The sequence below is a fragment of the Setaria italica genome, chromosome IX, assembly GCF_000263155.2.
Source record: "Setaria italica strain Yugu1 chromosome IX, Setaria_italica_v2.0, whole genome shotgun sequence".
In the NCBI taxonomy this organism is placed as follows: domain Eukaryota; kingdom Viridiplantae; phylum Streptophyta; class Magnoliopsida; order Poales; family Poaceae; genus Setaria; species Setaria italica.
Window position 1 is genome coordinate 45179129 of NC_028458.1, and position 26058 is coordinate 45205186.

General features: G+C 43.6%; 3 protein-coding genes and 1 long non-coding RNA gene across 4 annotated transcripts; 1 reads left to right on the forward strand and 3 right to left on the reverse strand.

Moving 5' to 3' along the window:
- Window positions 1–1840: 1840 nt before the first annotated feature.
- LOC106804537 lies at window positions 1841–2557 on the forward strand. The gene has a single exon (XM_022823576.1). The coding sequence runs from the start codon at window positions 1891–1893 to the stop codon at window positions 2314–2316; it is 426 nt and encodes a 141-aa protein (XP_022679311.1). The 5' UTR covers window positions 1841–1890; the 3' UTR covers window positions 2317–2557.
- A 9497-nt stretch (window positions 2558–12054) lies between these two features.
- On the reverse strand, window positions 12055–12495 carry LOC101765561 (zinc finger protein 1). The gene has a single exon (XM_004986901.1). The coding sequence runs from the start codon at window positions 12493–12495 to the stop codon at window positions 12055–12057; it is 441 nt and encodes a 146-aa protein (XP_004986958.1).
- Window positions 12496–19299: 6804 nt separating this feature from the next.
- Window positions 19300–20113, reverse strand: LOC101775528 (zinc finger protein STAMENLESS 1). Its single transcript, XM_004984188.2, has one exon. The coding sequence runs from the start codon at window positions 20041–20043 to the stop codon at window positions 19609–19611; it is 435 nt and encodes a 144-aa protein (XP_004984245.1). The 5' UTR covers window positions 20044–20113; the 3' UTR covers window positions 19300–19608.
- Window positions 20114–22256: 2143 nt separating this feature from the next.
- LOC101775940 lies at window positions 22257–23300 on the reverse strand. Its single transcript, XR_215933.3, has 2 exons — window positions 22795–23300; window positions 22257–22697 (listed from the first exon to the last, which is right to left on the reverse strand). It is a non-coding gene; the product is annotated as an uncharacterized LOC101775940 (long non-coding RNA).
- Between the last annotated feature and the right edge of the window lie 2758 nt (window positions 23301–26058).

A 26058-nucleotide genomic window follows, 5' to 3' on the forward strand; every position in this document is an offset into this window, starting at 1 on the left:
TGACATAAGAGATGTCATTTATAGTCTATCTCTTTCTATATATGTTGAAGTCAAGTAATTCTCATCAAAACATCAAGACAGCCTCGCGCGTAGCTTTCATGCCATCCCACCTACATAGCACCACTACACAAAAGCTTAAAATTGCCGAGCATATTGTTTCAGCCGAGGGATGTCTTGCGAGCTCTCGGCAAACAAGCTCTTCGCCGAGTGCCAAGCCAAAAACACTCGGCAAATAAAAAACACTCGGCAAATCGGAGCTTTGCCGAGTGTCAAATAAAAAACACTCGGCAAACCCCCCCTATTTGCCGAGTGTTTTTTTTGACACTCGGCAAAGAGGGGGGTTTGCCGAGTGTTTTTTATTTGACACTCGGCAAAGCTCCGATTTGCCGAGTGTTTTTTATTTGCCGAGTGTTTTTGGCTTGGCACTCGGCGAAGAGCTTGTTTGCCGAGAGCTCGAAAGAAAACACTCGGCAAAAAAAATACACTCGGCAATTTTTAGCCTTCCTGTAGTGGTGGTGTGTAGGTGGGATGGCAAGAAAGCTACGCGCGAGGCTTTCTCGATGTTTTGATGAGAATTTCTTGACTTAACATATATAGAAAGAGATAGACTATAAATGACATCTCTTATGTCAATAAGACCAAAGGGATGGATATTAAATGATAGGAAGTGCTAGGAAGTGAAATAGAATGAAATAGAGCCACTTTGGGCTTTCCTATGAAATGAGGCATGGAACGGAGCCACTACGAAGAAATTCCGGCGCATATTTCACGTGACTTGCGACGTGCGCGATTTGTTTTGCAAAACCATTTAATCCCGGTTGGTATTACCAACCGGGACTAAAAGAAGGTCTTATATCCTGGTTTTAGGACCCGTGATAAAAGATCCCCTTTTATCTCGACAGATTAATCCCGGATATATTTTCAGGAGATATGCACCTTACGAACGAACCGGTACTAATACCGAGTTTTCCCAGTAGTGGGTGAGCGGCTGTGCGCGGCTGCAGGTGGGTCCGGGCAGCCTCGGAAGGACATGACCTGCATCGTCAGGATGGAAGGTAGCTATGGCGGGCTGAGCGCTGGCAGATAGAGCATGGTGTACGTGGCTGTGAAGGGTACCATGACAGTGTACTGCGCTGTCTGTGTGCAGTGTGTACGATGGTCGAAATGGTAAATACGGCTTATGTCTTCTCTTTTTTTTTCAAAAAAAAATATAACCCCCTACAGCCACTTGAAGCAATCAAGGACAATGTGATAACGCCCCTGTCGGGACCGAGGGATGATGAGCATCCAATCACGGGCCCAAGCAACCGATAATATTATCTCTTCGTTTCATTGCAACGTGGTGACCACATCGTATGGTCAAAATAGACTTTTTCGGCCAACCACGGCAAACCACCATGACTTGAAGGCTTTTCTGGATTCCTCATTGCTATCCAGTATATCATTGGATATAACACGAAGCATGTTCATATTTTACATTCCTTTTATATGAGCGCGGTTAACGCTACATATTGTTTCTATCATTCAACCTGCTAGCTAATAGTAAATGAAACAACCCCTCCAAAGAAGAACATGATTCTTGTTTTGTCTCCTTTTATTTTAGATTTTGTCCTAGTTTTTCCAAATTCGACTACCATGAAGGCACGTACCCTATCCGTTTTAAGTGATCAGAGGCTTCTTTTTTGCCAGATAGGTCATGCGAATCGATACCATGGCCATACAACTTGTCCGGATATATATGAGTTATTCCGTTGCCACAGTTAAAAAACGTGTGCGAGTGCGACCACGCCGTCCACGGCCGGACTGACTCCACTGTCCGCTTCTCCAGCGCTTGTACTATTTAATCCTAGGTTGGCTTAATGATTTTTGTTTCAAGGTTAGGTGGCTATAATGGAGATGCTAGAGCAGGAGCTAGACCTTGAGCTCAGCCTCCTCCACCGCTCCCCCTCGCCTGAGCCGGAGGAACCAGCCGCCGGCTTCTTCGTCTGCACCTACTGCGACCGCAAGTTCTACAGCTCGCAGGCGCTCGGCGGACACCAGAACGGGCACAAGTACGAGCGCACCCTGGCCAAGCGCCGCCGTGAGATCGCAGCCGCCATGCGCGCGAACAAGGCGACCGCCGGCGAGGTCAACGCGGAGAGCAGGCCTGGAGGCGCCGCCGGTGTCGTTGGCGTTGTTGGAGCTGGGCCTGAGGCCGCCGCGAGGGCGAGGCCGCTGATTGCGCCGCAATCAGCTGCTCCGGTGCCTTGGCAGCCGGGGGACCTGCAGATCAACGTCGAGCGCAACGACGAGCTGGACCTGACACTCAGGCTATGATTGGCTTCTCCTCCGATCCAGCACATTTCTAGGAGCTACCTGATCTGTGTGGCCTCTCTTGCCTGTTTTTAGAAATGATTGCTTTATCGTTCTGCTATACTTTAGTTGAGTACTGTATGTCTGATGGAATCGGTCTGCGCAACAAGAAGGGATATCTGTCGATTTATCCAGAGGGGTTCGATCAGTTTGTTCTCTCTCATGATTTGTTCCCAATTTAGCATGAATATTCAATTGAAATACCTTTTCGAATGCATCTTTTCTTGGTGGGGGGCAGTCCCTGGAGGCTTCTCCATTTGATCCAGATTGTGCATATTCCATGTCAGAATTCGTTCGCTCGATGGACTGTACTCGCTCGACCAACTGATCTATATGCGGAGCTTTTGCTTGGTAAGTCGATATGACCTGTAATTTAAACTTGCCCTATAATTTTGATCCCTTAGTTTGAGTTGTGTGTTTAACATGAAAATATGTATTCTCATCACGTCTTCCATAATATATACATGGTCTACACAACGACACATGTCGTACATATATACTTTAAGCTATTATTTTCTATATTAACCGTGATAGAAATAGCTAGGAAATTTAGAATCTACTTTGAGATACTTTTTATAATGGCATATACTTAAGTAAGTTAGATTTAGGTGTTACTTTAAGTAATTTTTAATAATAACATATTTAGGTAATTAGGTGCAACTTAGGGGTTATTTTAAATTATTTTTTATATGATTGCACAGGTGGGTAATTTAAATAAGGAGTAGGATTAATTTAGGTTAATTTTCATAATGACAAGCATGGGTAATTTTTTAAAAGAAAATATAATTGATCCAATAGCTATGATTATTAGAGTCTACCAGATTGATGGTCAGTTTTTTTATTTTAATGTGAATTTTTAGGATTTTCTTCTAACGTATCTTGTGTCTCCAAATAGTAATAGTAAGATACATTGAAATTTGTTTAATATTTTTTAACATTTAGGTCAAAAAGAGAATATCACCAATTATTTTTCCATTCTGTCTTCTGCTGCGAATTGAATCCATTGTTTAAATTTTTTAAGATTTAGGTCAAAAGAGAATAACACCAACTATTTTCTCCATTGTATCTTCTGCTGGGAATTGAATCTGAGTCACAAGGTCGATCACCAATGTGCTAACTAGTCCAACTCATTGATACTTAACTTGTCTAGTGGATCAAACATGTATCTTTTTTAACAGGTATGTACTCCCTCAATTTCCTTTTATAACCCACAAGTTACAATATTTAAGCTTTCAAATCTTCGACCAATAATAACAAGTCAAAAGCTTTTAAAATACTTTCTTATAATATTAACTTTTTTGTTGTTGTGAACAATGCATTACTTTATAAGAGAATTTTATTATGAAAGTCTACTCCGGGAGGTTGCATCTAGTCAAATAATAAACAACACCATACCATTTTGAAATAATGGAGTAATCTAGGAGATTTTAAAGAAATTGAACAAGTGTAGGCCCACGTGCATGGCTGTATGCCTTTTTGTTTGGGGCATGCATGCATGTTCTCTATGCAGCGGGGATGCGTCCTCACGGCCTCACCTACAGTGCCAAACAAAAATACTGAATGAGAAAACATTTAGCTTATACTCCCTCTATTCAAATTTATAAGTTGTTTTATTTTTCTCCTAAGTCAAACTTATCTAACTTTGATCAAATTTATAGAAAAATATATTAACAGCTACAATATCAAATACATACAAAAACCAATATGTATTACTTGGTGTATCTAATGGAACTAGTTTGATGTTGTACATTTTTGTGCATTTTAAATAAAATTGGTCAAGCTTAGAGAAGTTTGAAAGGCCCAAATGAGTTTCTCAAAATAATGCTTGGCTGGTTTGAATACTCTTTGAACTACATTAAGATATAAACACGGGTTCTGTTTTGTGATAAGGATGAATATTTCTGAACACATGTGGATTCATTTATATTTCTTGATTTATTTGGCAAAATTAACGATAGTCCACATTGGAAGAAGAGTGGAGATAGCCAAATGATCAATACATTTCAAATTTGTTGCTGCATACTGTATCCATATTATATGTCACCATATTTGTGCCTATGTCTATGTATGTTGATGTGAGTCGTCCCACTCTGAATCTGAATCAAAGTAAAATCCTGATCCTAGTCACACATAATAACGTAGGATCCCAATTCTGATTCGACCTAAGCTCTGAGTTGATTTTTGATGCTTAAAGTAGTTCACAAATATACACATACATAAATGGCAACTAGAATATAGAGCTACATATACGAGGTAGTATATATGTTTATCAAATTGTCATTGACGAGCTTTGTTATTTTTCATGCGAGATGTGTTTCGTGTCAAAAATTTAGGTAAACATTTCTAGCAATGCACTTATATTAGCACTTTTGTTGGTAATACCATGATTGATATATTTCATTAAGTACACAATAAAACATCTGTATTTTGTAGATTTAATTATTTGGTAGATTCCACAGTTCTACTGTTCTTGACTCTCAAGAACAAAATTGATCCAACTAGGAATCCTGACGTTTATATACCTTCATGCGATCTTTATTTTGTTAAAGTAAGTTTCATACAGAGGATCAAATCGATGTACCACGTGAGGGTTCACTTTTTGTAACAAAAGCAAGGGAAATGTACCCCAAACCAGCCGAAACAAGTATCATCACCATCCCAGCCGCTTTAACATCGACAGCAGCTCAGAGCCATCACACACAGCTTCGCATCAGTAAAAAGATCACCATTTACACTTCCAGGTCGGCCATCAGAAGGGGCCAAAATCTCCCAGCAGCTGACCCGGCCCTCTGGTCTCCTTGCCAGTGATTCCAGCTCCGCCACCCAGGCCTTTGTAGTTTTCCAGATGGCTCTCGCTGGACATAGAAGCTCCCAGTTCCTGAGCATTATTGTAGCGAACATGGCCCCAAATAGTCCATTAGTTTGCGATTTTGATGATTAATGTGACAACGCAGTCATTAGGACTAATACAGTGTTTAGAACATATCTTGAAGGTATTGTAGGTCTAAGGAAGCAACCACAATTAAAGAAACAAAGAAAACAGCTTTTACTGTACCCACCGACTCATTCGGTGAAGGCAAGGATAAGGCCACCGAATCAGTAAGTGACAAGCCCGCAGAAGAAAATTATGCCCATCGGATGTTCCGATGGCCCTTGTAAAAAAGCATCGGATCAACCATCGGACGTCCTGGTACACTGCACTCGAGGTAAGTTGACTGGGACCATCGGATGATCCGATAGCCTGATTTCTAGATGCATCGGACGAATCGCTGTGCTAAAGAAGGAAGTCAACCAACCACCGGATGATCGGATGCATTGAGTCGGTGACCGTCAGACGAAGCATATTTACTTTGCCAAGTTTCAGAGACGTGTTGGCAAAGAACCATTAGCACCGGATGATCCGATGGTGGCGTCGGAAGAAGTAGTGGATGAATCGGTGCATAACGAATCAGTCGGTGAAGATTTTGGGCGTAGAGAGGCCAACGGTTAGTAGCACCGGATGTTCTGATGCTACCAAAGTACATACCATCGGAACATCCGATGGTACATTTTAACTAGCTGTTGGAGCAACGGCTCTTAGCTGCCTTGGACTATTTATACCCTCTCCACTTGCCCATTTGAAGGTGCTGGAGTGTGCAGGAATCCATTGGAGATCAAGACTCATCAAGAACACATTCAAACCACCAAAAGAGCTTAAGTGATTTATCAAAGGCTTAGCACAAGCTTAGAAGAGTGATTAGTGTTAGGATAGGCCTAAAGAAAGAGAGAGTGCAAGGTGTGCCTACCTTGTGGTCGATTCTAGGAGTGAATCACAGTTGTACAAGGTGTGCCGGTGCCTTGGAGCCTTGGTGGCTTGCCAGCAAGTCTTCGACCCTCTAGCTTGGTATGAAGCGGCGTCGACGACCGTGTGCGGGGGACGTGGAGACCCCCTTCCTTCGTGGACAAGCTCTTTAGTGGAGACGGCATCAAGGTGATCGGGGAACCTTGCATGAGCCTTAGTAGCCAAGCCTTTGTGGCAAGTCATGGGGGTGTCCCGGAAGAGACCTAGTGATCGGAAAGCAATACTCTTGTGTGACTACTTCAACAACGTGGACTAGTGATGGCTTAGTGCCTACCGTGGTAACACGGGATAAATCATCGTGTCCCTCATCCTCACCTCTTACGTTTCCGCATTTCATACTTGTAAATTGTGTGCCTTTACTTTCTTAGTGTAGTACCTTGCTAGGATTGGTTCTAGGTTGCAAAACTTGTTTTCGAAGGAAGGTTTCACACTAGATCAACCTTAGTTGCATATCTTGATAGCATGATCTAGTTTAAGTTTAATGCAAAAGTAGTGGAAGCCATAGGTTAAAGGTTTTTTCCCCCTCTTAAACAACGAGCACCGATTCCTTACAATTATATTCCAAGTATGCGTGGCCAGCGGCCAGAGCTGCGATGAACTCCCTGCCACCTGCAGTTCTTAATCAGCTTCCAAATGGCCCACATGACCGCAGCGCTAAACATATTAACTACAGCGCTATTTTTATCCTACCCAAAATCTAGCCATGGACTCAAACGTATCAAAGGTCTGCAACACCATAATCTCCGCTAAGCCTGACCAAACTTTCTTCGCCACACTAGACGCCCAAATAAACAACAGATGGGGAATATTCCCATGTTTACAGCAAAACTGGCAAGTATATATTGTCGTCAACCGGCCATTGAGCAAGGGAAATGGGCATGGTCTAAGGGTGCGATTATTTATACTAAGAGACAAGTCCATTTATACTCCCTGAACTTATCAGAGTCTGAAAATCAGCCCGGAACTAAACAATCAGAAATGATACAGCCTTCAGCTAACTAAACCAGACAAACTACCCCCTTGACCATGTAGGGCAGTAGGGCCTGTGTGCGGCGCAGCGGCGGTCCGCTGGTTCTAACGCTTGGGTTGCTAACTGATATTGTTTAATCTCTTCTAGGATGATAAGGAAAACCACTTCATCCACTATTTTATTTTCCTAGTTGAATATTTTTCTATTGCGTTCCTTTCAAATATTTTCAAAAATAAATAACAAGACAATCGCGACTCTGCAACTTTTCCACCGTCTCTGGAGTTTCCCCTTGGCAAATGCTGTAGTTGAAACCAACGGACTAGTCTGGACCATATTGCATTGGTATATGTGGTCGCGGTGACTGACAATCTGGTAGAAGATTTTAGACAAGATAGTAGCAATGCTAGAAGTCCAAAGTACCCCTAATAACTCTTCTTAATCAGATGGATTACTGAGTAGAATAATTATTATATATGCACGCTTGCAGTAATTGTCGGATCTATTAGTCTTCATTATTTAGAGCTCGGGCATCGATGGTTGGAGTAAATGATCGATTCGTTAAATGAGCCAGAAGATATTGTGAGGATTTTTGTTAAATGGTTTGAAAGTTATATAAACACTCTTTGTGGGATAAGTTTTGGAGGCTCAACGAACAATATGGACAGAGGGAGTACACGTTACCTGATCGAGCTGCTGGTAACAAGTGACAGCAGTGATGAGCAGAGACGAACACACGCTCGATTCATGCCCGGCCCTCTATCTCGCCCACAAGCGCGCCACAAATTAAAAGCCAGCCGGCCTCCGATCACCGTCCTGACGTCGTCTTGGGCTTGGGCAGGCCGCCGCTGTGATCGGCTTTGACATTTCGATCACCGTCGATCGCTTGCCCGAGGGGGCATCGGAGAATGATCAACGCGTGTACCAGCACGCAGTACAGATCGACAGCAAGGCGCTAGTGGCTCGTCGCCCTAAGCTAGGGGCCGGACGGGATGACCGGCAGATCTCGTAGCTGCCCGGCAGCTGCAGCTGCAGCCTGCTACCGCTAGAACATGCATGGCACGCTGCAGAAGGCATGCATGCTTTATCTGCATCAATTCGATGGAGGATCGTCAACGAGAGACTGCCATGCAGAGTCCGGCCCACCTGCATGTGCAGAAGCATATATATGTTGGATTGGATGACTTTACCGAAATATATAGGAGCACCAAATTGATCGATGGAACGCCTTAGACATCCCGTGGGATAAGAATCATAAAGATTTTTTGACGCCTCAACAGTGGGGCAAGAAGATTTACTAGTCCAAAGCTGCAGCTCTACATTGAACACGGGTTTAATGTAGACACATCTGTTCAGTTCCAAAGCTGCTGTAAGAAATGACTAAATGAGCACCACGGGTTTCGATCGTCTTAGCAACAATATGGGACTAATTGGCCAAGATCACACAAGTCGTGACCGAAGAAATTAGGGATGGATTATTGTTACTCGAAATCAGTGTGTGTACGGTCCATTTTATAATTACCAAACAGCAGCCGATTCTCTGCTGCCGAAGAAAAACCAGCGCGCCAGCCATTTCAGTAGCTTTCGGACAAGGATCCACGCTACAACTGCTGATACCGACTGAAGGAGACAACTAGTTCCATTGGTACAACCTTTGTGGCCAATAATTCCCACGACGCTAACGCCGGCTGCATCTTTTTTCGAAGAATCCCGTCACAACCAAGCCGAGAGTAAAGTGAAGAAAGGGACACGAAATAGGAATAACCACATGCTTGGGGCCTAAGAAGAGAGCTATTGTGTGACCGAACCTAGATAACCAGCTTCATCTATGAGCGAGACCTGTTAGCAGCATCAAGCAATAAACTCAAAGGTGATTGTTCCTTTCACTTTCAATTCATTGATTTTTATAAACTTGGGAAAACAAATGAAGTTGATGCCATATATAATATGTATGATGGTTACATATTATATGGAATCCCGTTTATACTGAATTAAAATCCCAGTTTTTGTTAAAGAAAAGAAAACATATTTATACACATTAATAAATACTCCATTCTTCCCAAATTACTATTCGTTTTGGTTTTTTTAGATACATAGCTTTTGCTATTCATCTAGATATATTGTATGTCTAGATACGTAGCAAATGTTATGCATCTAGAAAACCCAAAACAAATAGTAATTTGAGACGAGGGAGTATACGCCAGTCAGATAGCACAGCTAACTAGTATTATCTAATTTTCACCGTACCAGACCCTTCAATCAATTCCAACAAACAAAAACCATTATGAACCTGGCACATGTTGGTCCTTGTGTCTTAATTTCATAAAGCCGGATTGGCACGGCATAAGAAAATGTGACCACCAGCAGCTAGGTACGTGCAGTACTAGCAGGTCTGTACAATAATCTTTATTATATATATGTATATCATCAAAAACTGAGAGAAAACAGAAAGTTCTAGTTTAGCCTACAAGCTTGAACATACTTGAGTGAATTTGCGTACATGATATTACCAATATATCTTATAAATTAATTACAACATAATTTATTTATATTGTGCCTCTCTGAAGTATCAATAAAGGAAGGAGACCCTAACACACAGAGTTTCCAAGTTGCTAGTTCCAAAATTACAAAAATTATTTATATAGTTCCAAGGAACCTATCCACTCGGGTCCAAGTCCTAGACTTATAAGCATATAGGTGCTAGTATTTTTCCTAATTTTATTCTAACTCGCCTATATTTCTCCTGTAGCAAAGTCATGGATCAAACATGTCATCAATCACCAAACTCGTTTGTGCCAAGAGAATCAAGATCTCTATAAAAAAAGTTGGATTAGGACAGTAGTAGTCCAGAAAATTGAAGAAGTCCATCCCTTGGTTTTTCATATGTTTTGGTGTGAGAATAGAAGGAAGAGGTTCTTATATATGATCGATCACTCTCTAGTGCTCTACATGCGTGCAGCAAATACAAGAAATATGTAGAGGTCCTTTTTTTCGTGGAGGGAGAAGTAGTTGTACTTAAGACTTGGTAATACTGACTTATTTCTACCTACATAATAGGATCAATCCACCATGAAGGAAGGAAGGATTGGTCATTGGTCAACGCATCCAAGCAGGGCCAAAGGATCCTGGATGTGTACGATACAATGGTCCCAAAGGCTTTAATTTAGTACGGTGGAAGACTGGACCCAACAGTACAAGACTTCTCCAATCTATCTTGATGCATAATTTTGTATTTTCCACTAACATGATTTACTACCAACAAGGCATTATTCTTGCTAGCTAGAAACATTCATTACTGAATGATCTTGCGCTAGAAACATTCATAACTGACTAATCTTAGAAAAGCTTCGGTTCATTAAACAAAGAAAGGACTAGGTGGTGATCGGCTGATCTGTTCTTTAAAGACAATTAATTAATAATGATTTGCCAACCAATGGGAATTTAGCAAACGAGATTAATTCATTATTCTTCATGGTGACAGGCAGAGAGGATTCTCTACGTACAAACTAAATAAAGTCATCAAATATTGACTGTATAAATGTAGATAGTTGCAATAGAACAAAACTATCTAACAGTCTAGCGAACACTATCTAAGGATTAATTATGAGATAGTAGGGCAATGCACTATATGTTTTCCCTACTGATTGCCATATATAAATACCTTAAATTTAAACTAAAACTTCTCTACATAAGAGCTACTGTGTGTTGACAAATTTTCTTGTTCTTGTTACCAAAATGATCATTGGTACCAATCTGTATCATGATTGTCATTAAGAATGGCACAATATGGTGCCTCGAACCAGTTATTGCTCATGCAAAATATGTTCAGCATTTTTTACGTACTTTTAGATGGAGGAAACCCCCAACAATCTCTGGAGGGGGAACAACCTAACAGCCAAAAGAAAAGGTACTCAAATATTGCGCATTATAATATTTTTAGATTTATTTGACCTGAGGAATAATTGCCGTCCATTGTGAATCCAAATTATAATGCCAAATATCTTCCTCATTTGGTCAGCTAGCTAGAAATTCTGAATCAAATAAATATCAACTTTTCTCCTAGCTAGCTAGTACTGTACATGCTAGTATTTTCTTATCCTGACTTAAAATGTATGTTCAGATAAGTAGGTCTAAGTAATGCACGAGATATATATAAGGACTGGAGTTACTGGACTATGGGGGCCTGATGATGCTATTATACTATGGAGTAAATTGTAATTAACTAGTATCAGCTTGTGAAGAAAGCTCTGACATAGAGCGGTACAATTTTGTTAATGAACTAAAGTGGAGGAAAGGCATATAATGAGTAACTCACAATTTTGATTCACTTCAAGAATCTCAAATTATACACTACAACCAAAACATGTGAAAAAATAAGTGGTTAGAGAAACACTGAAGAGCTAGTATTAGTAATTAAGCACCTAGCATACATCAAATCTCCTCAATTGTGGATATATAGGTCGAAGAACTGATCCCCAATTCCATGGGAGGATCTAGCTTTGGGGTGGGTGGGGTCCTCAAGCCCCCCTACAGCCGTTTCAGACAATGAAGCACCCCCCCCCCCCCCCCGCCCCAACTTGCGGGCTGCATCCGCCACTGCCCAAATCATGACATGAAATTCCAGGAGGCAAATTAGCAAACCTACATGAGAAAGGGGCACTACTGAATTGATATTATATGGGCTCTCATCAAGAGTATACATATTCAAACATTTTAGAAAGCAGGTAAAGCCGCCCGAGTTTAATTTGTAAAGGCACGGACAAGATGTAGAGGGGTGCCGGAGAAAAGAAACCAAGACATCTCCTCAAAATCAAAACATGTAAAACCACACAAAGAATAATAGGTACACAGAGGTCCAGAAAATTAAAGCCCATCACAGGGGCTCCATCGCCGATCATAGCCTGAGGGACAAGTCCAGCTCGCCCGCGGCGCGCTCCGACGAGCTGCTTACGTTGCGCAGCAGGCTGCCGGACTGCCCGGCCGACGACGGAGCAGCTTTCTGTATGCTCATCCTCGCCCTCCCAGGCTCCGCTCCTGCAGACAGGTCGATCACTCCAGCGCTCCCGGGGGAGTCGTCGACCCGCCGGGCGCCCGGCGCCACGGACGACCGGCCTTGCGCGCGCATGGCGGCGGCGATCTCCCGGCGGCGCTTGGCGAGGGTGCGCTCGTGCTTGTGGGCGTTCTGGTGGCCGCCGAGCGCTTGCGAGGTGAAGAACTTGCGGTCGCAGTAGGTGCAGAGGAAGAAGCCGGGTGGCTCCTCCGGCGCGGCGGCCAAGGCGCCGGGTTGGAGGAGGGTGAGCTCAAGGTCGAGGTCCTCCTGCTCCGGCCTCTCCATTATAGTGGTTCAGCTTGCTAGTAATGATCGTGGACGTCTCTGTGACGCCTGTGGCCCTGTGTGGTAGCTTAATTTGCTACAGAAACTATTGGGTAGGTCATTAAGCGAGGATTTAATTAATACACAGCTCTCAGAACGTGTTGCCGCGCGCACGTGCTTTTATTTGGGGATATGTGGTAATAATCGGGGGAAATAATCATATCAAGCCAAGTTGCATTTTACGACCACAGTGCACTGATTTCATTAAGATTTTATCAGGAAAAAGAAGATTGGTGATTCAGAATAATGACATAGGGCTGGGACAATTTCCGTGCAAAATTTTGGAGAAAAGGTCAGGCGATGGCCTCATAAAATATGATGGAAACCACACTGGTTTGAAGATTCGCCATTTTCTTCACAACTCCCCGCTCATGTTCGAGTATCAAGCATTGGATGGATCCCCGGGCATTGAGAAGGGAGAACGCTTTCAGAGGCGAAAGGCCATGGGGAGACAGAGCTAGCTGTGACCGGGCATTCAGATGGGAGAACGCTTTCAGAATAAAACCAAACATTCTTCATGGTCGGGCACATTTCTAGGCTAGTTATTGCTTCTACAGTGAGTTGCCCTTCCTGCCTTCTATCATTGCCAACATATATCAACCATTCGACACTTATCAAGTTGATTAGTGTTTTGATTAATAACAACCTTAATACTACGCTAAAAAAAAGGTTTAAGATTAGTTTTTGGTAAATGTTACGGTCTAAATGCTGAACTATTATTGACCCTACTTGGTCTCTCCAGTTGTTGAGTTTCTATTTGTCGTGTAGGAGTATTAATAAGGCCAATTTTAATGAACTATTAATAATGACTATATAATGTTAGTTGTCATATGCGCACTTATTAAATCAGAGAATCTAAACACTTTTAGAGATGGCACGGCCGGCCTGCCATGCCAGCGCTTCTGACACGACGTTGCAACCAGATATAGAGAATTTGGGCCGCGAGGGAGCAGTCCATCGTCGCCTTTCATCATGCATGTAGCACACTCGCCGTCGCCGTCGTGGACGTGTTGTCCAGCCGGGGATCAGGGGTGTTAGCCATCTCGCGCTCATGTCGTCATTATTACGGCTGGTCCTCGCGTGCCAGTATCAAGTTGGCCCTTTCATTGATTCGACCAGACTGTTAGGAGTCGTGGTCCGCTCTCACCAAATTTAGATGCTTTAAGAATTGCTTGCAGCTGCTGTCTTTGTACTACTCCCTCTGATTCAAAGTGTGTACAAGTCGTTTTTTAGAATTCATATTGATCATAGTTTTTCGATCATCATATCAATAGATGAAACATCATGTAGATTGGAAACAAAAAGTGATGCGGTTAGATTCATCATGAAAAATACTTTCATATTACATAATTACTTTTATATTCTGAGCTTTGTTACAATAATTGTTAAGTACCACTTGGTACTTCCATGTACTTTTTTCTTTAAATTTTTTATGACCGTTGATCTCAGGAATTTAATTAAAAAATAAATTAAATCGGTATTGGTCTTATTATTGTTGGTATTTTTGGTACTTGATCCCACACCCACCTATGTGGTACTTCTTGGTACTTTTCTTTATGTACCTCTTGGTACTTCCTATCTTTCCACCCCACAATTTCTCTGGATGGACGGCTTTTATTTTTTCTAATCATTATAAAATTCCTCATATTCTGTAAAAAAAATGCTAGTTAAAATGTCATCATCCAGTAGACCGTGCGTCCATGCCGATGTCCTAAAATACTTGTATTCTATTCTACTCCCTCCGTCCCAAATTACTATTCGTTTTGACTTTTCTAGGTTCATAGCATTTTCTACGTATCTAGACATAATATATATCTAGGTGTATAGAAAAAAATTATGTATCTAGATAAGCTAATATAAATAGTAATTTAGAACAGAGGAAGTATTTCAGATGGGGTAGCTCAATCTTTTGGGATTATTAGTTCGTCAGCTTGTTGCAGTTTCAACTATTTGGTGTAGCAGAAGGAAAAATGTTCTGCACAAGGAAAAAATATTCAATAAGAAGAGAAAAATTTTAGAGTTCTTGAAAAAAATGAGAGTAGTCCATCCGGCGAAATAGAACGGTGGAAACAAAGGAAGTACCATGAAGTGCCTAAAGAGAAGTACCAATTTGGTGGAACCAAATACAAAAATAGTGAGAAATTACTATGATGCCCTTTAATTATGTGTAAATCTATTTAATTATGTTTTGATAAGAAGGATAAGAAAGGAAAGTACCTGCGAGTACCACCGCATTGTAACAAAGCTTGAAGAAAAGTTAGATGCCTCGAGAGATGCAACAGAATGTATTCTTTGGCATAAGAGTCCTCGTCTTGACACGCACGGATTAAATGGACACAAAATTATATTGAAGGAATGAGAGATATATAAATGCCTGATCCAAGTTTAAATTTTTTAGATTTGTAATAGACTATACATGCTGCATCTATTTCTTTGTAGTCCAAAATGCAAAGGTTGTTCCTAGTGCATTTTTGTTGTTCGGTACATGCATTGCCTAAAACATGCATATTGATAGCACAATGAACATGCATGTGCATGATTACGATGATGTAAAAGAAGTAGATGGATAAAGTTTGATATTGAAGACATATCAAGCGGGACCAAATCTCATATTTTGAGACGCAGAGGAGTTACTACACAACGCTGCTGGAGTATCACTGCATCAATCTTACTGTCTTAGTACACTGTCTTTGATGGCCAGATTTGGATGTCGTCTCTAGACGACAACACTCGAAGGGACCAACAGTATATTAAATATTGATTCTGTGTACCGTGAGGAGGCCAGGTCGGGACCCCAACAAAGCTGCTGCGCAGTGTGGCAAGCATCTGCTGATGCCACCAGTCGTTTAAATGCAATAGATCCACTGCCATGTTGCATGGCGTTGTTCGATGGTCAAAAACGTTTTTACTGAAAGAAACTCATTTGCCAGAAAAGTTATGATGCCTGCATATAAGCAAGGAATTTGATCTGGGTCCTGGATGAATTTTGCAACTGCGTACGTCCTATCTCATGTGCGTGAGAGTTCACTACTACAGAACGCACGCTATTTTCACCCCCGGTTCAACCAAAAATCGGCGGCGATACGTCATATCTCGTGTGAGAACCGAGCGATGCAAACAACAGTACACTATCACAGAACAGGGTTTCAATCCCGATTCGTAACCCCCTTCACAATCGGAAAGTGAAACCGTTATATATATTACTCTCCATCTCTCGGTTTTCTCATAAACCAGGAGCATCGCTACCGGTTAGAGCCTCGGACTGAGAGTAATGTGGTTTGACCTTGCAGGCTCCATCGCCCCTCTATAGTTCAACAAATGTGCTAGGGGAATAGAGACCACAGCATATGACATAGCTTGTTAACGTAAACACATCGAACGATTTGTGTTTAATAATGTGTTTTATTAAAATTAGCGTGGTTCTTCATATTTATCTTCTACTTATTTGCATCACAAATTACACTCCCTCTGATCAGTTAGGATGCTGACATGGTCTACTATACGTGTAACTTTTTCCATTGGTTTCTATAAAAAAACATGTTGTTTTAAATAGAAACAAAAGATATATTATGAAATTATTTTTATGATAAATGTAGTAGCATCAATCTTATGTTGTCAAACTATTTATACGTTTAGCCATTGTTGGTCAAAGCTAAGCAATTTTTTTGGGTAATAAAGCTAAGCAAATTTGAGCTACGTAGGACAAACCTAAAACTACTTTTACTTGGGATCGGAAGGACTAAGGTGTATGATGGCTATGGTACCTCTCCGAACAAGGGTTGAGGTATTATTTTATTATTTAAAATAATGTGTAACTCAATTGTTTAGGTTCTTTACAGTAAAACCTATACTTTGAGTCATAGACTTAGCATGGGTTATCCTATGAATTAACGATGTGTGATAGGAGACATGTTTTGATGAGACGCCTATGGACTATGGTGATTTCATTAGTCTAAATATTTGCTGGCTCGATCTCTCTCATAAGTGCTCATATGGATATAATGTGCATGTATATTTTTACAAGGGTGGTGAGTGTTTCTGCGGATATAACGTTGGGATAATCATCACATAAACACAAGGGGTTAGTACGTGGTAGCAGAAATCACCCGAAGACACATATATGGAGGATAATCAAGACAACGTACTAAATTCTTAACAAAAGAGACACCAATTTTAACATGAAAACCTCCAAACTGAGGTAAAATCTGTGGGACCAAATCAGCCAAATCTTCTTCCACTATATACGGGATTACAACAAATTCCTCTCTTGATAGCTGCACTAGAGACTCATACATCAAGATTTCATATCTTATATGGCAACAATAAGTTTTGGGGCAACAAATTCGGGTATAGAAGCACATCACCTTGGAATGGTGGAACAACGTATTGAAGGAACCAAGGATGATGACAATTTGATGCTTCTCAACCTTGAGAACGAATACTTCTTTCTTTCTTTCTCTCTTGCAATATTTTCTCTCCAATCACCCTTCTTCTCCCTCACTTATTCTCCTTTTTGGATGTGTTGTTCTAGTATTTACGTGGGTCTCCTGTTTGTTTTCTCGATGTTTTTTCCTTCTCTAAGCTAAATGCCCCCCCCCCCACCCCCCACCCCCCACCTCCCGTTGTTTTTCCCAGCCAACTGTCAAATGCAAATCCAAAAAGAAAAGGAATGCCTTCTTTGAGAGAAGAATGTAGGAACCAAGCTTCCGAGAGTCCTTTTCCTCGGTGAACGAACTAGATTTTGTCAAAGATGATGAGACTTCGGTTTCTGGCGAGGTCCAGTCGGGGCTGAAGGAAGATTGAGGAGTCTGATTCATACCTCAGATTATATTCTCCTTTCACATGAGGCTACTTATTAAGATATTACTCTCCTTACTACCCAACACACCATGATAAGGATTATAAGTATTTATGTACGTTACTTAGTTATAAAAGAAATAGGTCAACGAAGAAGGGCACGTGATTTTTGAACAAATTCAGGGACAGACGCACGAGGCACGATTGGTCAAGAGGAAGGGAGCGCCGCGGTGCTGGGACGAAACCACGCTTCACGCCTGATTTATTTTTATTTATTTATTTATTTGAGAGGAACCGGGTTGGATTTTATCAAGAATAAAACGTGGAAATTACAAACAACCCATTACAAAGAGATCAGATAACAAAATTACAACAGGAACTGAGTCGTTGCAAGATCCTAAACTTCTGTTTCATCTCCAATGTAACATTCCAAGCATGGCGCCTCGCCGGAGCTGGACGTAGTAAAGCATCGAAGATGGACCCGGAAATCGTTCCCCTGATCGACGAGGAAACTTCAATTTTTTTCGCCACTTGAGACAGCACGCCCAAGACATGCATTTGTTTCGCAGAACGAACAGGCATCGTTGAACGGCCCAAGGCCGTTACCTCGCCAAGGAAAGAAGGAACTGGCACCTCAAGTTTCCAATCCTTCGATGGCAAAATCATCGCCGGCAAACACACCGACGAGGCAATAGAACCCAAAACGGGGAAGTGAAACCAGCAACCCGACCTCTCCAGGTTGTGGGAAATAACATAACTCACAAAGCTGTCGCTATTGGCTACACCGAGGGTGGCGACGGCTCCGTCGACAACTTGGAAGGACAACATCCCGCCGGAAATCGCCATCAACGACTCCATCGGGAAACCTAACCCTAACGCACATACCTAGACTAGCTAGATTAGGACAGTACACCACACCGGACGTCGATCTAGTGGTTCCGGTCCACCTCCGGCCTCAGGAGAGATCACCGGAGGGGAGAGACCAGCGAGATCGACTCGAGTTGCTTTCCGCCGCTGCAGTAGAGAACGGGAGAGAAAGAAGAGTCGAGAGTTCTGGGCTTCACGCCTGACGTGTGTGGGTAGACAGACGACGCGTGAATGGAAACAAATGGATCAGAAGGCCTTTGTGTGGTCTGGGTCCTGGTAATACCACGTGTTGGCCCATGGGAATGACTTCAATAGGCCTGGCCCTAGGAACGCGAGGCAAAGCGGATTATCGGAGAACAAGGATGGCCCAGCGATGCTTGGTGCCTTGGTGGAGCCAGCAGGTAGATCTGTGGGAGAAAATGAGAAATTCTTTATCCCAGCACGAAATCAACTTTTTCAGGATCTGTAGGAGAATTTATCATTTCTCAGGACATGGGATAAATAATTTCCAGAAGCAAGGTTTTCACATAAATACCGCAAAGAATGCCAAGCTACAGAAAACTAAATTAGCACCAATATAATGAATGGTTTCAGAATTTTTCAGGAGCATATTTGGAATTCTTTCTGTCTCAGAAAATTTGCAAGGTTATTGTGGCTGATAATCCGCATTATTGTGGCGGTTCACTTTCCTTGTCCTATTACACTAATCTCCTTGACTAATGCTGGCGCAGATCACGAAAATTCATGGCCGTCAGGGCTGTTCCAGCTTCTGATACACCGGAGCTAAAAAAGCGGAAAAGTTTCCAGTACAGTGTTCGGATGCAATACAAAAGTTCCTATGGATTGAAGGATTCATAAAAATTTCGTAAAATTCTAACGAGTTAAATCCTTTGTTCCAACTAGGAAACAATCCTATAGAATTTTTTTTTAAAAAAAAAAGGAGTCGCCACTAAAAGAGTCCTCATCATGGAAATCCAATCCTATGCAGCTCCTCCAAAAAATTGCAGCATTCGTTCCAAATTAAAGAGGAGCCATTCAGCAACTAGTATCAAGAAGCAAACCGGTTGACCTGGAATTGAGTATGCACGGCTTTGAAATCGCTTGAATAAGCCCAGCCCCGTAAAATTAATTTCAACCAAATACGCGCTGAAAATTCAGTAGCTAACTTAATTGCATTGCGAACTAGGAGATAACAACTGTAGAGCGAGCACACCAAATCTCTCCAAGGATGATGAGTCGACAAAATTATCTTTGCCTGTTGCCAAGAAATCCTATTATACAAACTCCGGTATATGCATGTATGCAAGGAGAAACTCATCATCCTGAATGCAACAGAGACACTGATGACGATGAATCTGTGCAAGAGCTCTAGAGAGTGTGCCGGTGTGCCGCGGGAGAGGTCCGTCGCGATCACAGCCTGAGAGACAAGTCCAGCTCGTCGGCGCGCTCCACGCCGTACTCCGACGAGCTCTTCTTGTCCCGCAGCAGGCGAGACGATTTCCCCGGCGCCAGAACGGCCTCCTGCAGCGGCCTCGCTCTGTCTCGCTCGTCACCTGCGGCGACGCTGACGCGCCCCGCGCCACCGGCGCCACCCCTGAAGGCGGCGTCGACCCAGGCGCCCACCGCGGACGCGCCGTGCGCGCGCATGGCGGCGGCGATCTCCCGGCGGCGCTTGGCGAGGGTGCGCTCGTGCTTGTGGGCGTTCTGGTGGCCGCCGAGCGCCTGCGAGGTGTAGAACTTGCGGTCGCAGTAGGTGCAGAGGAAGAAGCCGGGCGGCTCGGGGTCCGAGTCGGCGGGGAGGAGGCTGAGCTCAAGGTCCAGCCCCTGCTCCAGCAGCCTCTCCATTCTAGCAAAAGCTTAGAGCTCCTGATTTGCGTCTCTGCTGCGACTGTGCGAGGCCTTATTTGCAGCAGAAATCAACGATCTCTGTGCCAAGCGAGTACTAAATACGGCTCCGTATAAAGCCAACGGTGCGTTACTGTTGCTTGGGAGTGGAGGCAATCAGTGGCCGGACGTCGCACGCACGTTTTCAACGTGTTAGTTGTAAGCAAGTTGCATAAGTAATCGGATAACAGATTTGAGAATTGACATCCAAACAGGACGTGTCTTGTGGGCCTTTCTTATTACGAACGTAGTACTACTAGTTTTGGGGAACCTAGCTTGGAGATTTTTCTCATAAAATACGACGGAACAATGAAGCTCAATCAAGCGTCCTGTTACCAGTCCGATCAACGACGTACGTACTAGGATGGCAGGCGCGCTAACTGCTGCCTGGTCCTGTTCCATTCGAAGTAGAGTTTTTGCATGCATCTAATATGCTGCTTGCTGCATTAAATTAACAACGTAAAACAACCAATCTTACACTTCTTGCAAGTTAATATATTGCACACAGAAAAGCAAGACAACTTAGGCCCCGTTTGGATCATTGGAATTGAATTCCATCCTAATAATCATAATTTAGACACAAATTAATTAAGCTAATATAATTGTATGTGGAATATAGTTGTATATTATAGTTGGTGATATGGGAGAGATACTTGTATGCTGCACTTCTACTATAGAGAAGCGAGTCTAAGAGCGTGCTATAAGAATTGAATTCCATCTAATAACCATAATCTATAGAATCAATTTCCATCTCCCACCCCATGAATTTAAGATAGGCTTATATCTAAACTTTGGAAAGTTGTGGAATGCCACATTCCAACATAAATTAGCCTACTCCATTAAATAGATTCCAATTCCTTGGACCCAAACGGGGCCTTAGGGAAAGGAGATAGGAAAACTGCGACAACAACAGCTCCTGATTACAGATACATGACCAAACTATCGAAGTAATATAAGAAAGCCAGTCAGCTGGCCTTCGCTCTAAGCATCTAATCTGGAGGTATAGTGTTCCACTGCTAGCTGAAAGGAGTATAAATGCTAGTTATACAAATATACTTCTTCAAAGCACAATAGAAGTATATTGTTTGATTTGCTCAATGGACACAGAAAAATAGCAGTTGCAAGCCATTGAGCGATTGGACTGTATGCGCAAACTAATCCAGGGAAAATAAAAGGGGAGCATAAACCGAGTGTTTATAGTGGGAGCACCAGCTTAATCTGTTTTCAGCCATGGCTTGTTCACAATGCAAATCAGGCAGAAATAAATTTTTTTAGTTGCCTTGTACACCCAGCAATCCATTTTGATTTCATAGCAGTTGCAAGCTTTGTACATATCAGGTTTGCACCAAAAATAAGTAAGAGATAATGTGTATGGGGCTGCAAAAAGGAAAAAAAAACAGATAGCCACGACCTCAAGTGGTGATATACTCCAACTGAACCGAACCATGGTAGTGAAGAATCAAAATTAAGTGGTTAGAACTAAATTGTACTATATAATCACGACCTATATGGTATTATACCTTTTCTGAAATGCTCTCATTCTTCCCCCATGTACCAATGTTAGCAGGTACCTTTAACTAAAGTTCCCCTTGTTCAAGATAGCTAGGGACCTGCAATTCCTATCTGACCATGTTCGTAGGCCACAAATCAGCAAACACAATATGAGCGTAACACAAATCGCATAGACTTCCTTGGTCGTAGCAGTAGCATTAAAACATAAGAAGCTAGCCAATCAGCGAAGGTAAAAACTGTGGGTGCATGGTATTTTCTATTTCATAGGAGTTGAGGCAAAGGAAATATCATGGAAGTGAGGTTAAGAGGTAGCACATCAAAACCAATTCGAAATAAAGGCAACCACTTGGCATAATTACATTGCATTTGCAGGTTTAACAATTTGCAAATAATTATGTTGGCTGGAATAATGTTGTACATCCTTCTGCCTGTAACATTCAAGCCAAAATATCATGAGACCAAACAAACAAAATCTTTTACTGGAAAACCTCAAATACAAAGTGTATGAATGAGACACCGTACTTGTTGCGAAAAAAAGAGAGATTTGAAGCACAAAGAACTCAGTGACACAGGCACACAAGCAGGTCTAGTGTCGAAATGAAAAGCTACTATCGATATGATCATATATTCATATCTGAGTCATTCGTTGCTTAGCCTTGTCGTAATTTGAAAAGATTTGATCCTTAATCAAACCCTTGCAGCAAATGGAACAGTGATTAGGTAAGAGATTAAGACTGTTCGAATGAAAAAATACATTAGCTTGTTTGCCAAATCGTTGTAAGGAAAATAATCATCCTGCCCTTCTCATAACTATATGTGCTGAATCCGATGGGTGTATGGCTGCCATTTGACATGGCTGTTCCAAGGATTACCATTGCACATGTCCAGGCGCGGTGAGGTATCCATGTTGTGGGCATGAAAACACAGAGATAATGAGAGCTGTTTTCTTCATCTAAAGCTACTGATCCAGTGATAGCAGTATGCCGGAACACTGATAAAAGTAAAGCTAATAGTACAATTCCCTGTTGCTATCCATTCACCTAAAGCAAAATAAGATTTGAACCTTGGATGTTATTACCGAGTGAAGCAATCAACAACATATTCTGGAAGAAGGTGAAACGAATTTATTAGCTTCAACTGGAATTTCATCAAATACCTTAAGTGCAAGCACTAACAGCACAAAGCAGCAAGCAAAGGTACCTCGGACATGGCAAGTGTGGCCAGATCAACGGGCGGGAAGCACGGAGCAGGAAGCAGGGCAGCAGCAAACTCCTGCTGGCAGGATGCCTCGTCGACCTTAATGGTGGGCAAGCGAATGTTTTGGCGTGGTGAGCGTGGCCATGTCAAGGCAGAGCGCGGCGGATGTCCCCGGGCATGGGAAGCATGACCTCGGGTCGACGCGGAGCACGCGCTGGCCGGCGCCCTCCCCTCGCGGCCACACTGGTGAGCGAGACGACTGGGTGCAGCTGGGTCTTGGGCGACGGCTTACGACGGTCTTCTCTCTCCCCCGAGCCGCAAGCTCCTGTGCCCCGGCCCCGGCCCTGCTCCCCCAGCTCGCGGTAGCGGGGCCGGATCTGGCCGTGCGCGAGCTCCGGGCAGCCGCGGCGGCGCGGGAGAGCCCGAGCTCCGGGCGGCCGACGGCGGATGGGGAACCGAGCTCCCGGCGGCAGTGGCCGCGCGGGAGGCGGCGCGGGAAAGCCTCGTTTAGTTTTATAATTAGTTCCTTCTAATCGATATCAAACTTGAAACTAAAAATTATTCTATAGATCCAAATCCGAAGTCCTTGTTTATATATTCAATTGCCATTCGTTCTAACCATTATATTTTATTACTTTTATAAAGCCAATAAAAAAACTCTATTTGTTGTTTCTAAGGACGCATGTTGGTTTATTTTATTATTTTTATGAGCTTCTCCCTTGGAAGAAGATACTTCAAGCAGAGCCGACTGAACCGATAGATCGTCACCATTGACACCTTATAGTGAACGGACATATCACCTACCACTAAAAGAATAACATCTGTTAAATCATGCAATAAATTCAAGAAAATATAGAGCATGTGGCCGAGTCGAGAACTCGAACTCGAGCGGATAAATTCCACCACAAGGAACTTTGTCGGCTGAGCTTCCGTTCACAATATCGTGCATATTAATTAGATGCTACAGAGAATCTTTTATTGATTTAGCACTAAATTAGTAAAGGGAGAGGAGAAAATTATATCACCACGGAGATTAACCTTAGGGCGTCTCCAACGGCGACTACGTCACCAGCTGAAGCAATTGTTTAGCACCTAGGGGGTGTTTGGAAAGTGGTGCTAAACTTTAGCACCTCACTTTTAGCACATTTTTAGCACTTGAACTCCCAAACAGGGGTGCTAAAAGGTGAGTGCTAAAGTTTAGCACTCTTGTTTTCTTTAGCACACCCAAGGGGTGTTAAAAGGTGCTAATGGGTGCTAAAAGTGGTTCCAAGCCCACTTTTTCCCTAGTTACCCTCTCTCTCCTCTCCACTTTTCCCCAAGCCAGTCACAAATGAGGGAATGTAGTCATTTCTCACCCAAGGTGCTAAACTTTAGCACTGTATCCAAACAATCCCAAGTACTAAACTTTAGCACAGTACTAAACTTTAGCACCCTCAAATGGAGTGCTAAACGCGACCTCGACTAGCGCTTGCTTCCGCGCCTAGCTCGCACGGTTCTCGAGCTCAGCTCTCTCACAGCACGCCAAGCGAACTAGCGAAGCGCCCTGTTTCTCTCTCTCTTTCCTGGCTCGAGTCAACAGCTAGCTTATGCTGTTGTGGGTGCCCTTAGAGTGCAAATACCCACCTTCTACACTTTTTTTGATCCCACCGAAAGAATAGCTTAAACGTTGTTGGAACGAGTCTCGCTATTTGCAAAATAAAGTCACTGCAACATGAGTTGAGTTGATGGTAATAGGCATTTGTAACAAAATATCTTATGGAGGGAATGAGTATCACTCCAAGAGGCGTATGGGTTGGTTTTTACAATTTTTCCTTCAGGTATCACTCTCGCTACGAAGCTCCCTAAAATTCCGCGAGAACTCTACTAAATAGTAAGCTCTACCAAATAGTGTATTAGTTGTCATGTAAATTTTACAATAACATCCTTGTTTCTGATTGCTTGAGCTGGTGGTATTATATGGCTTAAGTTTAGCGCTGCTCAAAAAATAGGATTTTTTAGGATGGATACCCTCAACTTACGGCCCTCACATGTCATTCTGTCGTTCCTTATCTTCTTCGCGCGGGATGAGAGGGAGCTAGCAGGGCTGGCGGCGTGTAGGACGGACCGTCGCGGCGGACTGGGCGGAGGTGGTGCGCCAGCCAGGCGGAGACTGGCAGACCGCGCGCGGGGTCCGTACGAGGCGGCGCGCCGGCCGGGCGGAGGTCGGCCGCAGCCTCGATTGGAGGCGGCGCGCCGGCCGAGAAGAGGCTGCGCGCGGGGCCGCACGAGGGCGGAGCGCCAGCCAGGTATAGGCGGCGCGCGAGGTCGGGCGCAGGTTCTACTGGAGTCCGGGCGGGGAGGAAGGAGAGGGGGTAAGACGGAGCGGCCATGGCCGGAGCTCGAGGCCCGTACTTGGCCATCGCAAGGAAGAAGGAGCAAAGCGGGTCACGGCGAGGCGAGCTCATGCTTGGCCGCAGCGGCGCGCTGTCTGGGAAGCTGCTGCGCGCGGGGCCGACGGAGGCCACATAGCGGCTGAGCGGGTTGCGGCGTTGGACGGGGGCGGTGGGGTGGGGAGGCGCAGTTTGGGCGGCGCCTTGGCTGCCGACGTCGTGGCCGGGAGGCGGGCTTGGGCGGCATCCCAGGGGCAGCGGGGTGGGGAGGTGCAGCTTGGCTGCGGCCTGGCCGCCGGCATCGTGGCCGGGCGGCGGCGCCCCTGCCAGGCGAGTCGGGACTCGGGAGAGAAGGGGAGAGGGGGGAGATTGGGGATTAGAATGAACTGGTGGTATGCGTAATCTATGCTAAAGGTGGGTAATTACCCCGAAATTCACGAGCAGTTCATTGCAGTTCATTTCGAGAGTCATAAATTATAAAGGAGGTGTTCCACTAAAATAAACTAGATCTTACAAACTTTATGGAGTTGGGTTGCTCAAAAAAATGGAGTTAGTGTCTGTTTGGGAGCACTCCATTTCATGAAAAATTCTCCACTCCACCAACTCCAAAAATTTCGCAGCCAAACACGTCTAGCTCCAACAACTCTGGCTCCAGAAAAAAGGTGGAGCAGGGGTAGATTCACGTTTTTTTGGAGTACCTCAAGAAGTGCTCCAAAATTTTTTTTTCAGACCTCCTCATGGAGTTGGTGGGTATTTACCCACCATTACCACCCGTGTGTACATGTACCGGTTCCATTTAGGGGTGCCGTCGGCCGGTGGCGGAATCAGGAGCTCCTCCACGGGGGCGCGCCGCCGGCCGGAGTGCTAGATTCCGCCGACGGCCAGGCGAGTAGGAGGC